This window comes from Hydractinia symbiolongicarpus, chromosome 9 (assembly GCF_029227915.1).
Source record: "Hydractinia symbiolongicarpus strain clone_291-10 chromosome 9, HSymV2.1, whole genome shotgun sequence".
Classification (NCBI taxonomy): domain Eukaryota; kingdom Metazoa; phylum Cnidaria; class Hydrozoa; order Anthoathecata; family Hydractiniidae; genus Hydractinia; species Hydractinia symbiolongicarpus.
In genome coordinates, this window is record NC_079883.1 from 25,442,052 (window position 1) to 25,454,717 (window position 12,666).

Sequence of the window (12,666 nt, forward strand, 5' to 3'; positions counted from 1 at the left end):
TCGCCTTTTACAGCCTTGTCCACCTGACGTTTATAAGCAGTGTAGTTGCTAATGCTGCGAAGCTTTGTTTGTGCACAAAAACATTTGTATTGTTATATGCGCGTTTAAAACACCTCAAAGCGCAAAATTTCTCTTATTCATGTACAATATTGCTACTTTTTTCTTTTCTTCGTATAATTTTAAGGTTTTAAGCAGCATATACACTGAAGTGTTCCCAAAATAAAAATAATAGATTGCTTCTATAATCGAACACCGAATGACTGAACCCACACAAACCTTTACAATGTCATACTGGTACCCAGGTTAATAGAATTGGCTTAAAGAGTAATGGGGACGAGTCACTGAGAAAAAGCTTCTCCGTTTGGCGCGAACACTTCTTTAAAGGAGCTTATCAACAGGCACGCAAGTCTATTGCTTGGTGATTGCATTTCGGGGGTTTTGAATATATCTCTTAAAAAATATATATAAAAAAATATTTCTTATTCTTAATAATTGTGCATGAATAACGAAACAATAAATTAATGTGTTATACAAAAATAATTAAAAAATAGTACCAATTTTGAAATAGTTCTAGAATAAAAGTAACGTGCAATGTAATAGATCTTGTTGGCAATATAAATTTATTTAAATGGTAGATGTACGTGATGTACTGTGTACCGCCAACTATGACATCAACGGCTAAACCTATCTGACAAGTGCAAAATAGTTTTATCAGCAAGGTATTTTTAGTTTCTTTGTTTCCGTCGTATTTCTTGCAGGGGGCAACTGGAAACTTTTTTTACCAACAACAGGATCGATAACGATGCTTCACGTATAATGACAACGAGAATGTTACGGTAGGGTATATGATTTACTTAGAAGTTGTCTGCGTGATCAGCTTAAGTGTGAAATTTTGACTGTTTTTATACACTGTGTAAACAGATTACACTTCTCTGTTAACCGAAAATCTTGCTCCTAATTTTATGCGTGTATCGTATAAATTTCCGCAGTTGGTTGTCGGCCATCATCTGGATTATCTTTTGATTTTATACAATGTGAAAAATGCTGAAGTTGATAGTCTAATCCTTCGTCGTATATATTGTCTATTGTATCCCCATATGGATTTTTCAATGTTCCAACTTGTAGATTTTCTAATGGTCCACCATATTGACCGTCTAAAGGTCCGCCATATTGGTTGGACAATGTACCGTCATACTGGTTATCTAATGGCCTGACATAATGATTGCTTATTTGTCCAATGTATTGATCATTAAGTGGATCATCAAAAGCATAATTTACTACGCCGGCATATGGATTGATACCTAAGTATTGTGAGTCAAACGGTCCACTGTATTGTCTTAAGTAGTCATACCTGTCACTTACCGTATCTCCCAAAGCTAATCCTGTTGTAGAGGATAGATCATAAGAGGGCGTATCATATTGGCGTCTAGTGTTATACTTTTTCTTTATTCGACCAAAATGCCGTGCGCCGTACTTTGAAGGTAACGCTGCCGTACTTGCCTGTCCATGTCGAAGGTTATTTCTATTTCTGTTGGGTCGTGTATAGTATATGTCGTTTCCGTAAGTTTTGTCGGTGTATCGGTTACCGTGTGGATTAACGTAGAAGGTACTACTTGGCGTTCTTTTGCCATCATTTAGAAAGTTTGAACTACTTGTGCTAGTAGCATTACTTCGAGAATTTTTTTTCCTATTTTCTGTATTCCTCTGTCGTTCTGCATACTTCTTTTTCAATCGTTTTCTAACATATAACGTAAATCTCAAAATAATATTATCAATATGAACGTATAAATTTGCTTCTCATTAAGGTGTTCATAACTGCAACTCCCATTGTTTAGTATCTGGGCATGCGCCAACCTCTATCCCAGAGTCTATCGTTTTTTGATGATATGAGGATTAACGTTTGATCCTCATATTCAAAAACGCTACAGGCCCTGGGATCGAAGTTGGGCATACACACTTAATATTTTTATCCATTAGATAAGATACCTTTCAAAAAGATCGCAAACACAACCTCGTCCCCAGGACTTTTTGTCTTTCAAAAGTCTTACGCTTGGGATCGAGGTTTCCGCAGACAGATATTTTTTTTCGACAACAAATTAAAATTTCGAAAACGCTACCATATTTAGTATGATGGAAGCTACTGAACACCGACTTTGTTACCAACCCTTTTATCGAAAAAAACTTAAAAAATAAATATCAGGCGAAATTGAAGAAAACAGGGAATAATAAGAGAATAATAAGAAGGTTTATCTGTAGATAGATTAATAGAATTGTGCTTAATAAAATCAGATTATTATTTCACACCTGCGGAAATGACGTTTACAGTAGACAACACCGATCGCAGACATTAGAACAAACAAAATGATTCCAATGACTGACATCCAAACCAAAGTTGTAGACTCTTTCCACACTATAAAGAATATTTACACATAGTCATCAAAATGTACCAGAAAATGCACAAATATTGTTTTAATTCTTGCAGCTTTGTACAACAAGAGAAGAATCAATAGAAGAAAATTAAAGCCCTGATTTGTACAGAACCCTGGCCGACGTCACTGGCCTGAACCCGACAAATAACAATTAAATAAGTAATAAATATGCACGTTTTTCTTTATACGAATATCAGGCTGAGATTTGAGGTTACTACTGTCTAATGTATAAAACAACAGAGAAATAAGAATAATGACAGCCTGGTTGGAATTTTTATATTCCTATAAAAAAGTGTGTATGTAACAATTCTCGTCCCCAGAGCTCTTTGAGATAACCTTAAAAGGCTCTGGGAACGAGAATGGTATGTATCTTTTAACCTTACTTACAATTTTCAACAATTTCTAACAATTTTTTTTTACCAATTCATCAGTTCCAATTTTTAAAAGGTTAAATGCTGCATTAATAAAAAACTTACTGGATGTGCTAACACAACCAGTCTCTTCCTCTTTGTAACCGTTTGCGCATGCGCATTTAAAAGAGCCATCCGTGTTTTGACATATTTTGTTGCCATGACAAGCAATACTATTCGCTTCACATTCGTTCACATCTGTAATAGCTTGAGGTGCAATATTGATTTGTCTCGAAAAAAGAACTTGTACAATCTGGTCTCTTGTTACGGATTTTAACTTGAATATAATGGTAGCTGTACTAGTTAAATCATTCATTTCGATTTTTGCTATTTGCAGGCTCTTTAGATACGCCAGTAACTTGTCTTTGTTTATCTTTGGATCAGAAAACCATATTTTGTAAGAGCTGGCATCTGAAATGTAGAAAAATCAAGTTGATCTAATTTTAGTCGACATTACGTCACCCACATGTGACCGTTATCAGCTTATCAACAATTTCTCAGTAATTTATCTGCGTGAAATGTTTGGAATAGAGATACTATATTTACACAGTTAACTATTATAGCTAACTACATATTATACTACAAGTTAACGATTGAATGACAATTCGTCCTAGGGTTTTATCCTGAGAAAATCTATCACTTAAAAGCGGAAAGTTTGTAGGCTTAAACTCCATTCTGTCCAAGTTATAAATATTTCGGAAGAAGGACTCGCGCATCGTTAAGTATGTTCGCTGTTTGTCTGCGACAGGTTTTTTTTATCCATTGTTTGATGGGTAAATTCCCGTGTATATATATTTGGTTTATACAACTTGTATTAGAAAAATTCTAGGTAATGATGTCATGAAAGGAGTGAGACTTGTTTGTTGTTACTTTGTGTTTCACACATATTTTGAGGATGTTTGACCACGCTAATTTCCTATGAAGTTTCTTTAAAGGCGTTGACATTAAAAAAAAGATTTCAGATACAAATAATTCTTTGCTGGCTTAAACAATTCTAACTTAGCTACTTACGGTTTTGACAAACCACACCAAAAAAGTTGTTAATGCATTGGCAAGCTTGCGCGGTACATGTTCCACCATTTAAGCACACGTTTCCTGAACATGCTGATGTGGTTGAAAATGTTAAGATAAAACTCAACAATACTAAAATAAAAAATATACGTATGTAATTCCCAGGGCATTTTGTCTTTATAATAATGGAGCAGTTGCCAAAGAGACCCTGGAAACGAGGATGAGACCTATGTAGAACTGGAAACGGCTTTGGAATTTATTCTTCGCATTTTTCTCTTTAATTTCTTTACGTAAAATAGAAGGAAGAACGTTGACGAAAGTAAAAAAATAGCACAAATTGCTGAATTGCGGAGAAAGTTTCAGCACTGGGTTCATTCGAAACTTTCTTATATAACAAAAAACGTGTACCAGCGCGAGTATCACAAAAAAAAGTAAACCGCTTTAGCTGGTAGGATAATATCCAGTGGGATTAGTTAATTTCATCTTAATTGTTATATTTGTCGGAAGTAAAATTCGTGACAATTGTCACAAGTCAAAATAAATTTGATGGTGTGGAGTCCAAATCCAACCAACATATAGAAAAATGGAATTTGACTGAATTTAACAGTAGTTGAAACATACTGCATTGTGTAGAGTTACAAGAAAAATGAGTGAAATTAAATAACATTTAAATTGCGGACTTGTACGTAAGGTATAAAATTAATTGAATAAGGCGAGTCAAAATGTTTTGAAAAGGTAGTAGTGGATACAACCTAGTTTTGTGCAATTCACATATCGTAAATATTAAAAAGTTTTCCTTTATTTATGATAAAGTAAATCTGCACGGTTAAATACACATTAACATTGTATTTCAGCAGTACACGTTGTTATAAGAAATACCCCTCCTCGTCCCCAGGACTTTTTTCACTTACGGACGAGGTTGCAAAAGACCAAAATTCTAACCAGTCATTATTCTTATATCTCTATTGTTTTAAACAATTATTTTTAAACACAAAATCCCAGAGCGTGATATTTTCATAAAGTTTATTCTAATAAAAGATAAAGCGTGTGTATAGCTTTTAAAGAACATTTTTACAACGGAACAACTTTTTGGAAGAAATAGAAAAATTATTGATTTAATTCTGGTAACCGATTTCCATAAAAATTCACTATCCGGTATTTCAAAGTTATGCTGAAATCTTTAGCGTAAGGATCTTCTTTCGTAAAATTGAAAAATCAAATCCCGGATCAGATTCACAAAAATCGGTATATATATAATCTATTCATTTTGAAAATGGAACTATGAATTTTACAAACACGCGAAAATTTAATTTTGCTTGCGTACATTTATTTCGCAAAATCGCAAATATTTGTGTTGTGTCGAACAGCGGCGAATTTTTATTAAAGTAAGGCATTGTCAAAAATGGCTAACACCATGTGGTAATAACACAGAATAAACAAAAAAATAAAAAAATAAAAAAAACAAAAAAAAACAAAAAAACAAAAAAACAAAAACAAAAACAAATAACCAAAATAAACGAACAAACAAACAAAATTAAACAATGTTTAAAACCCACCAAAGATCATAAACATCTTTACATAACCAGAATTATGTTGATACTAAAAAGCTGGACGATAAAAATTTGCTTCAAGACAATGGACCAATTCAGCAATAATTAAATATGGCTGCCGTATTGTGTCACAATTATATAATCTAAATTTACTTGTGTACGAGAAAGTTTCGCGTAATAAATTTTTGAATGACACCTGGTTTTCCCTATTAAAAAAACTGATCACCGTAATAAAGTCGTTTTAAAATTTAATTTAAATTTAAAATTTAAATTCTTGTTTTCAATGTGAAGAAGTGTTTACTTTACTAAATCATTATTTTTTTTAACTTGTTTTGCAAAAAAAGACATTTCGAACCCAGGACATTTTGGTTTTTACAAATAACTACAAAAAAAGGTTTGGATCCCAGGTTCTTACTTTGCTTGTAAAAAATCAACCTGAGTAACATAATCAACTTTAAAACCACGAAATTTTTCGTATTGTGGGAAGCAAAACAAAAAAGGGTATGGGTACGAGACTGTGGCTACATGAAATCAATTAGTATTGCCACAGAGATTGCTAATCTAATTAAGCTAATCAGCAAACGATACAATAGCAATTTAATTAACATAATTAAAATAATTGGAACGTTCGTTAGGCAATTTCCGTACCGTATTGTAAACAATGACGTCGTAGAAACCTTCCATAAAGATTTTATAAAGACAAAAAGCAAGACAACAGCCTCAAGCAACTGTTAGAAGCTGATTCTTCTAAGGTACCTGCAGGTCATAATCTCTTGTAACATGATCGAGATAAGATTTATCGCTTATGTAAGACATACACAAAGCATTGAGTGAAAGAGTATTAATATGGAGGGATTTGTATATCGTAGCATACTTATCTGATTCGTCATTATAATTCAATCCTAATACCTGCTGCGGTGGTTTAATAATAACATATCAGAAGAAAAAGCTGCAGAGTTTTGCAAGTGGACGTCTTGCTCTCTTTTTCTTTCTACATTTATTCTAATACGTGCATCATTTACTCTGATACGCGGGAATTTTGGTCTGATACGCGGGACATTGCTTTGAAGCGCGGGATGCGTGTTATGATGTATCAGATTATAATTAATTCAATCCTTAGACTCCGAAATATGCAAATTGGCGTCCTACAGACACTGGAATGTTGACATGCCGTCTATCATTCATAACTTGTGATCACTGAATTTTGAGATGTGGGAATAGGGTCCCATATGAAAGTGAATTGCATTCCCATTTATCAGTGCTCAGGTTTACCAACGTCGAGGTAGCATGTGGCCAGAAATCAGGCTGACAGAATTTTCAGCGAAAACACAATGCATATTTTAAGTTTTTCGAAAGGGTGTGTCCAAGGTCTAAAATGTTTCTACACTACTTTAGAGACAAGGTTAGAAACGATAGAAGTGATAGTGTTTAATTTCTTATTCAGAACTTTTTAGTTATACTGTAATTCCTCTTTTAGCTGTTGTGGACATTCTTATTCGTCACAGAAATTATGGGTATAATGAGTAATAACAAAAACTTCATTATAGATTTTTGTATTCATGATATCTTATCCCTGATGTCTTGATACAGTTTAATCTACGCAAAAATGAGATCGAGAAGTAAAGCAAATGTACTTCATCAATGCTTGTTCTGCGATGCATTAGTTTATAACTAGTCATTAGCCCGTGGAAAAATCCACGGGTTCGCTCGTCCTTTTTATACCACATTGCGTGCGTCTCGCTACCTGCGCATCTAAACTACCATGACAGACAGACAGACGGACGGACGGACGGACGTATACGGGTATAATAATATAGATTATAAAGTCAATGAATACAAGCTTGTTCAAAACATGACTTATCTCGAAGATCAAATTTGCAGGCAATGATTAAAGGCGTTTCTGAATGTCGTCCCGAAAAACGGATGGCCACATAATTTTCTCTTTAATATTAAAGAAATTTAGAGGATTTTTCCCAATCGTTTTAGAGTACTGTTTCCGATCAATTTTAAAGACTTTTGTTAAAAGACAAGTGTACAAGAAAGAGTTAAAACTTTTATGCATTTTAAAGAAAAAAGTTCTTCTGATATCTCTGTCAAAAACCTGAAAAATCTAGAATATGCATTCTGTATTAATCGATGGCGGTGAATGAGAGCGGTATGCTGTGAAATTATTCTCTAGTGGGACCTGAAAAATATCTGCTGTAACGAAGTGTCCGCTACGTAGACTCTTCCAGATTTATATTGCCTTAAAAAATTACCCTACGGTGTCACGGTGTATTGAAATAGTGTGTCAAGAGACTGGTTTTGAAAGTCAAAAAAACCTAAAGGCCATGTATATTGTAAACAGACATGCCAATCTTTCATTTTAAAAAAATAAAAACAGACTCAAGATTACACAAAAATTAAGATATTACCTTATCAATAAATAAAAAGTTGGCAAAAATATTGGTCGGCTAAAATAAAAAGTCGGCAAAAATATTAGTCACTTGGACAAAATTTAGTCACCTTTTGCCGTCTAAATTTTTTGAATTTAGTCACTTTTTGTTGACTAAATTTTTGAATTTAATCACTAATAAAGAATAATTGCATAAAACTGATTAAAATTAGCAACAAGGAAGAAAAACGGCAAAAAGGTGGTCGGAAAAAGTCCGAAAAAAAGTTAGATCGAAAAAAAAATGTCGGCAAAAATGTTTTGTCGGTAATAAAAAAGTCGGCAAAAATTAGTCACCTAGCCAAAATTTAGTCATTTTTGCCGACGTTTTTTACCGATAAGGTACTTTGTATCAGCAGACAATGTAGTACTTTGAACTAGAAACGATGTCTGCAAGTTATTTGACAAGTCTGTTTTAGAAAAGAACCGTAAAAAACAGAACTAAGCAGTTAAACCATATTTTTAATATACAGTCAACTCTCCAATTAACGGACAAATTTCTTTGCACCGGCAAAACTACGGTCAAAACCTCACACAAAACTTTCTATATAACGGACAATTTTATTCGCACGAAATTAGCGAACTGGTAAAAAACAATAAGAAGATTTTTAATATGAAGATTCGAGCGTTAATTGGAAATGTGACCTCTTCGAATGTTCGATTAAAACATTTCGAATATTCGAACTTAAATTTGCTGTACAAGAATACAATTTTATTTGACAACTCGGTAACACTGTACTGCAATCATGGCGTCGATCAGTAGTAAGAGAAGAAGCAGCTGGAAAGCCCTATAGACGTTGTCTAAATTTTCATGAAAAGAACCAGATATAAACCAAAACTTAGGGTATATTAACATTTTAGGGCCTAGTTCATTGGATAAAAAAGGACTGGAATCCTGTACCCTTAACTACGAGGGCAACGCATAATTATGTTGCTTTGTTCAAATACTAGATTTTTTTCCAAAATACTGCGAACAAAACTAATAACTATTTTAAAAAATCTTCTGCTGTTGTGTTAAGAAGCCAAGAGTATAAGAAGGGGAATATTTTTTAGGTTCCAAATTTATGATAATTTATCGATAAAAACAAAAAGTTTGTTGCATGCAAAGTGTAAACAAACACTCGTATTTCGGATAAGTTGCGTCTAAGTAAAAGAAGGCCTAAAAAGGCCTTAATAACGAGATTGGGAGAAGCATAAAAAAGAAAAGAATAAACACTATATTTCTTCCCGTAAATAATTCTTATTTAAAACTTATTTTCTTGGAATTGCCAATAAAGGAGAGGGAAAACAAAAATAAAGAAAGACAGATAAGATAGATAAGAATCTTATTTATATCATAACTTGTTAATCCTGTGTTGTTTTAAATGTTTTTTTCTCAAATTCCAGTTATCAAGGAATTTTTTCTCAAATACTTCCTCAGGGTTTTTAAAAGTTTAAGTCCAGGCATCGTTTTCTGCTTCTAAAACAAATCACAAGACAGACAAGTTGTAAAATAATACGGACATGTTGCAAGATAATACAGTCAAGTTGTAAAATAATATGGACAAGTTGAAAATAATACGGTAAAGTTATAAAATATTACAGACATGTTGAAAATAATACGGACATGTTGCATCTAATATGGTCAAGTTGTAAAATAATACGGACGTGTTGCAAAATAATACAGTCAAGTTGTAAAATAATACGGACATGTTGCAAAATAATACAGTCAAGTTGTAAAATAATACGGACAAGTTGAAAATAATACGGTAAAGTTATAAAATATTACAGACATGTTGAAAATAATACGGACATGTTGCAAAATAATACAGTCAAGTTGTAAAATAATACGGACAAGTTTTAGCACAACTGTTTTGGATACTGCACTTGCGTTTAAATTCAACCTTGTTCTTGTCCAGATAAAAACGTGACAAAAGGCTCTGGGAAGAAGCCTAGAATATCAACCATTGATACCATGGTATTATGAACCCTCTTTCACAGTGTCTATTTACTGCTTGATTAACGGAAAGTTCTATTATAATGGAAAAACTAAGACAACAATAGGAAAGGTTATTCTTAAATGGCTTATTATAAAGAAATTAAAAGGCTTTAAATTTAAAACTAAAGAAGTGATTAGGATAACCATTGATAAAAATAATGTCTCAGGAAATATTGATGTGCAACGTGGAATCTACTATGCTGGATATAGATGTGTGTAAAGTTTGTTTTCTTGTCTGTCTGTTCATTTTCTTTCTTGTTTGTTTGTTTGGTTGTCTGTCTGCCTTTTTTGTTTTTTTAGTTGTTTGTTTCTTTTTTTCGTTTGCTAGTTTTTTTTAAGCCTGTTAAATCGACCCTGGGAGTGTGGTTTTGTAAACGTCTTTTACTAAGTTGTGATTTGTTGAAATTTAAGAAAAAACACAGCTACCTGGTAAAACACAATAAGCAGTTCTACATAAATGTCAGATTTTAATTTTTTTAGTTTATTCTGACTTCTGATGTAATATAGATAGAGAGTATTGTCTGTCATAAAAAAATCAATTCACTAAGGACTTGCATGCCTTTTTCATCGCCAAGATTGTACCTTTTTCAGGTAAATTTCTCCCCACCTCTTGAAATAATCGCTTTAATTCAAACTATAATCTCATTTTAAACTAAATTTGACTTAACGGAAGCTTTGTTAAACTCCAACATCAAAGATTACCGGGAGTTAACTGTACTTTATACTTCTAATCTCATCCCTAGATTTATTTTTTGGTATTTGACAACAGCAAAAAGAAACCGTTGAGGTCTGGGGATAAGCATGAAGCTCTTAAAATGAAGACGCATTGTAACAAATCTTATCTCTTTCAGGAACGATACGCTTAAACTTTAAAAATGCTACCGAAGACCTACTTTCTGCTCATCCCGGCAATTTTCTTAGCCTCGTTTTTATACCTTCCAACATTTTTTAATTACATTACCACAGAAGATGGCGTATACAGTGAATGGACCTCGTGGTCTCGATGTATGAAGTACTGTGGAGAAAGCTGGCAAGGTGAGCAAAGCAACAAATTTTTTTTAAACAGGATGTAAAAGATATCAGTCAGTAGCCCGTTTTCTTCTACCTCGATCCGAGGGCCTGAGCGTTTTATGATATGATGGATGAAACTCGTACACGTTTCATTCTTATACAAAAAAAAAACAATATTTTTTTCAAGTAACACCTAGTCCACGAGATTTGTGTCAAACCTTGGAAAATAGAAATAGGTCAAATATGGGTAAAAAAGTTCTAAAGGGATCTAGAAACTAAGGCAGAAAAATGGACGTAGGCTTGTTTTTAGCATCAAAGTTTGTTTTTGACGTGTCGCCGTTCCAGTAAAAAAAGATTACAGACCCTAGAAAAGACTATTTTTTATTAATTACTGAAGTTAACTTCTTTGTATTTTCTACACGCAGGGCGGTATCGAAATTGTTCAAAAGAAAGCAAAGGCTACGGAAAAACTTGCGAATCGTTGGGGCCAAAGATCGAGACTAAAAAATGTTTTCTCCGTGAATGCCCCATCGACGGTCATCCAGGGGAATGGGAGAACTGGGGCCCATGTGATAAAGACTGCAAAGATGGGAAAAGGTCTCGGATAAGGAAATGTAATAATCCCAAACCGAAATACTTCGGTCTGCCATGTCAAGTACCATTGAACGAATATCAAAAGTGTCCGAACGAAAATCCCTGTAAAGAAGACGGCAAATACGGGTCGTGGTCGAAGTGGTCCGATTGTTCAGCTAACTGTGGCAAAGGAACGCAAACACGCGAAAGAAAGTGCACTCCTCCTGTGGGTGGTGGAAAACCTTGTGAAAAAGGATTGGTTGACAAAGTTACACAAGAATGCTTTTTAAAGGAGTGTGCAACCGAAAAACCTAAGGTAGATCCCACGGAAAAAACTGAAAATGCAAAAAAGGTTGAAAATAACGCCGTGACAACAAATAAAACTTAGTGACTATTTTATTTACAATGTGATAATTCAGCCGCAACCGTAGACTGGTAACGAAAAACAGTACGAGTTATAAATTTGTTTACGGTAATAACATTTTATAAGGATATCCTTGAAATCGTCGAAATAATCAAAATATTGATATATTTAAACACGGGAAAATCAAGCCGGTTTTACCGGAAAAAAACACGGCTCATTACTTCAGTACATGATTAAGGTATAATTACTGTACTAATCAAAGTGCAATTTCAGAAGATCTTTAGAGCCAAATAAATCGAGTAAGCCATATTTTTTTTACTAAATTCTATTTCATGTTCTTCACTGTGTCTTCCAATTTTTTTTAAGGATTTTGGAGGTGTTTGTCTTGACAAACACCTCCAAAATCCTTAAAAAAAAATTGGATTGAATTTTTGCTATATAATTCTAAAAATTAAATCAACGTCAGTAATCACGAAACTTCCTCAGGGTTTATTTTATTTTTTACACAAGGACGTAGCAAAAAACTTACGAAGACTTGAAGTAGCAGTAATTGCGCAAATCATATTTCTATGCACAAATAAACGCAGTACCAAAATACACCTAAGTACCAAACACCGCAATGTAAGTTAAATATCAAATGAAATTGGTGAACATCGTTTTTTTTATAGGAGCAGGAAGAACATTCTATTGTAAAGGAACGTAACTAGAAGCATATCTATTATGCTTATCAAAAGCTTTTTATAGTTCTTTCTGATAATGAAGCGAAGCGTATGACAGTATTCGCTCCGAGCCCGTTGGAAAAAGCCACAGACGCAAGACTACTAGCATTTATATTAGTTAAAAATCTCTGCAAATCAAACAAAGGTAGCTAGATATCGTTTAACTCACTTAAAAAGGTTACCATTTTGT

The 12,666-nt window shown here is 33.5% G+C and overlaps 3 protein-coding genes across 4 annotated transcripts in view; 1 reads left to right on the forward strand and 2 right to left on the reverse strand.

Moving 5' to 3' along the window:
- Positions 1–12,666, reverse strand: part of LOC130656601 (uncharacterized) — a 57,384-nt gene that overhangs the window by 4,733 nt on the left and 39,985 nt on the right. The window lies entirely within an intron of this gene.
- LOC130656592 (uncharacterized) lies at positions 240–12,382 on the reverse strand. 2 transcript variants are annotated; one of them, XM_057459481.1, is made up of 5 exons: positions 12,287–12,382; positions 3,851–3,982; positions 2,906–3,250; positions 2,305–2,410; positions 240–1,738 (listed from the first exon to the last, which is right to left on the reverse strand). In XM_057459481.1, the coding sequence occupies exons 1-5, from the start codon at positions 12,318–12,320 to the stop codon at positions 961–963; spliced, it is 1,395 nt and encodes a 464-aa protein (XP_057315464.1). In that variant the 5' UTR covers positions 12,321–12,382; the 3' UTR covers positions 240–960. The 2 variants fall into 2 exon arrangements, with proteins under 2 accessions (XP_057315464.1, XP_057315465.1); XM_057459482.1 differs by lacking the exon at positions 12,287–12,382 and adding an exon at positions 5,407–6,573 and having other exon boundaries at positions 241–1,738.
- Positions 9,911–11,940, forward strand: LOC130656599 (ectin-like). Its single transcript, XM_057459491.1, has 3 exons — positions 9,911–10,021; positions 10,661–10,844; positions 11,246–11,940. Exons 2-3 carry the CDS (start codon positions 10,685–10,687, stop codon positions 11,779–11,781), a joined length of 696 nt encoding a protein of 231 aa, XP_057315474.1. The 5' UTR covers positions 9,911–10,021; positions 10,661–10,684; the 3' UTR covers positions 11,782–11,940.

Excerpts from the sequence above, each read along its gene's own strand:
- LOC130656599 (XM_057459491.1), top strand. The coding sequence starts at position 10,685 with ATGCTACCGAAGACCTACTTTCTGCTCATCCCGGCAATTTTCTTAGCC. Across the intron at positions 10,845-11,245 it reads CTGTGGAGAAAGCTGGCAAG|GGCGGTATCGAAATTGTTCA; the intron begins GTGAGCAAAGCA and ends TTCTACACGCAG.
- LOC130656592 (XM_057459481.1), bottom strand. The coding sequence starts at position 12,320 with ATGATTTGCGCAATTACTGCTACTTCAAGTCTTC. Across the intron at positions 2,411-2,905 it reads TGGTTGTGTTAGCACATCCA|TGTGGAAAGAGTCTACAACT; the intron begins GTAAGTTTTTTA and ends TATTCTTTATAG. Across the intron at positions 1,739-2,304 it reads TGTAAACGTCATTTCCGCAG|AAAACGATTGAAAAAGAAGT; the intron begins GTGTGAAATAAT and ends GTTATATGTTAG.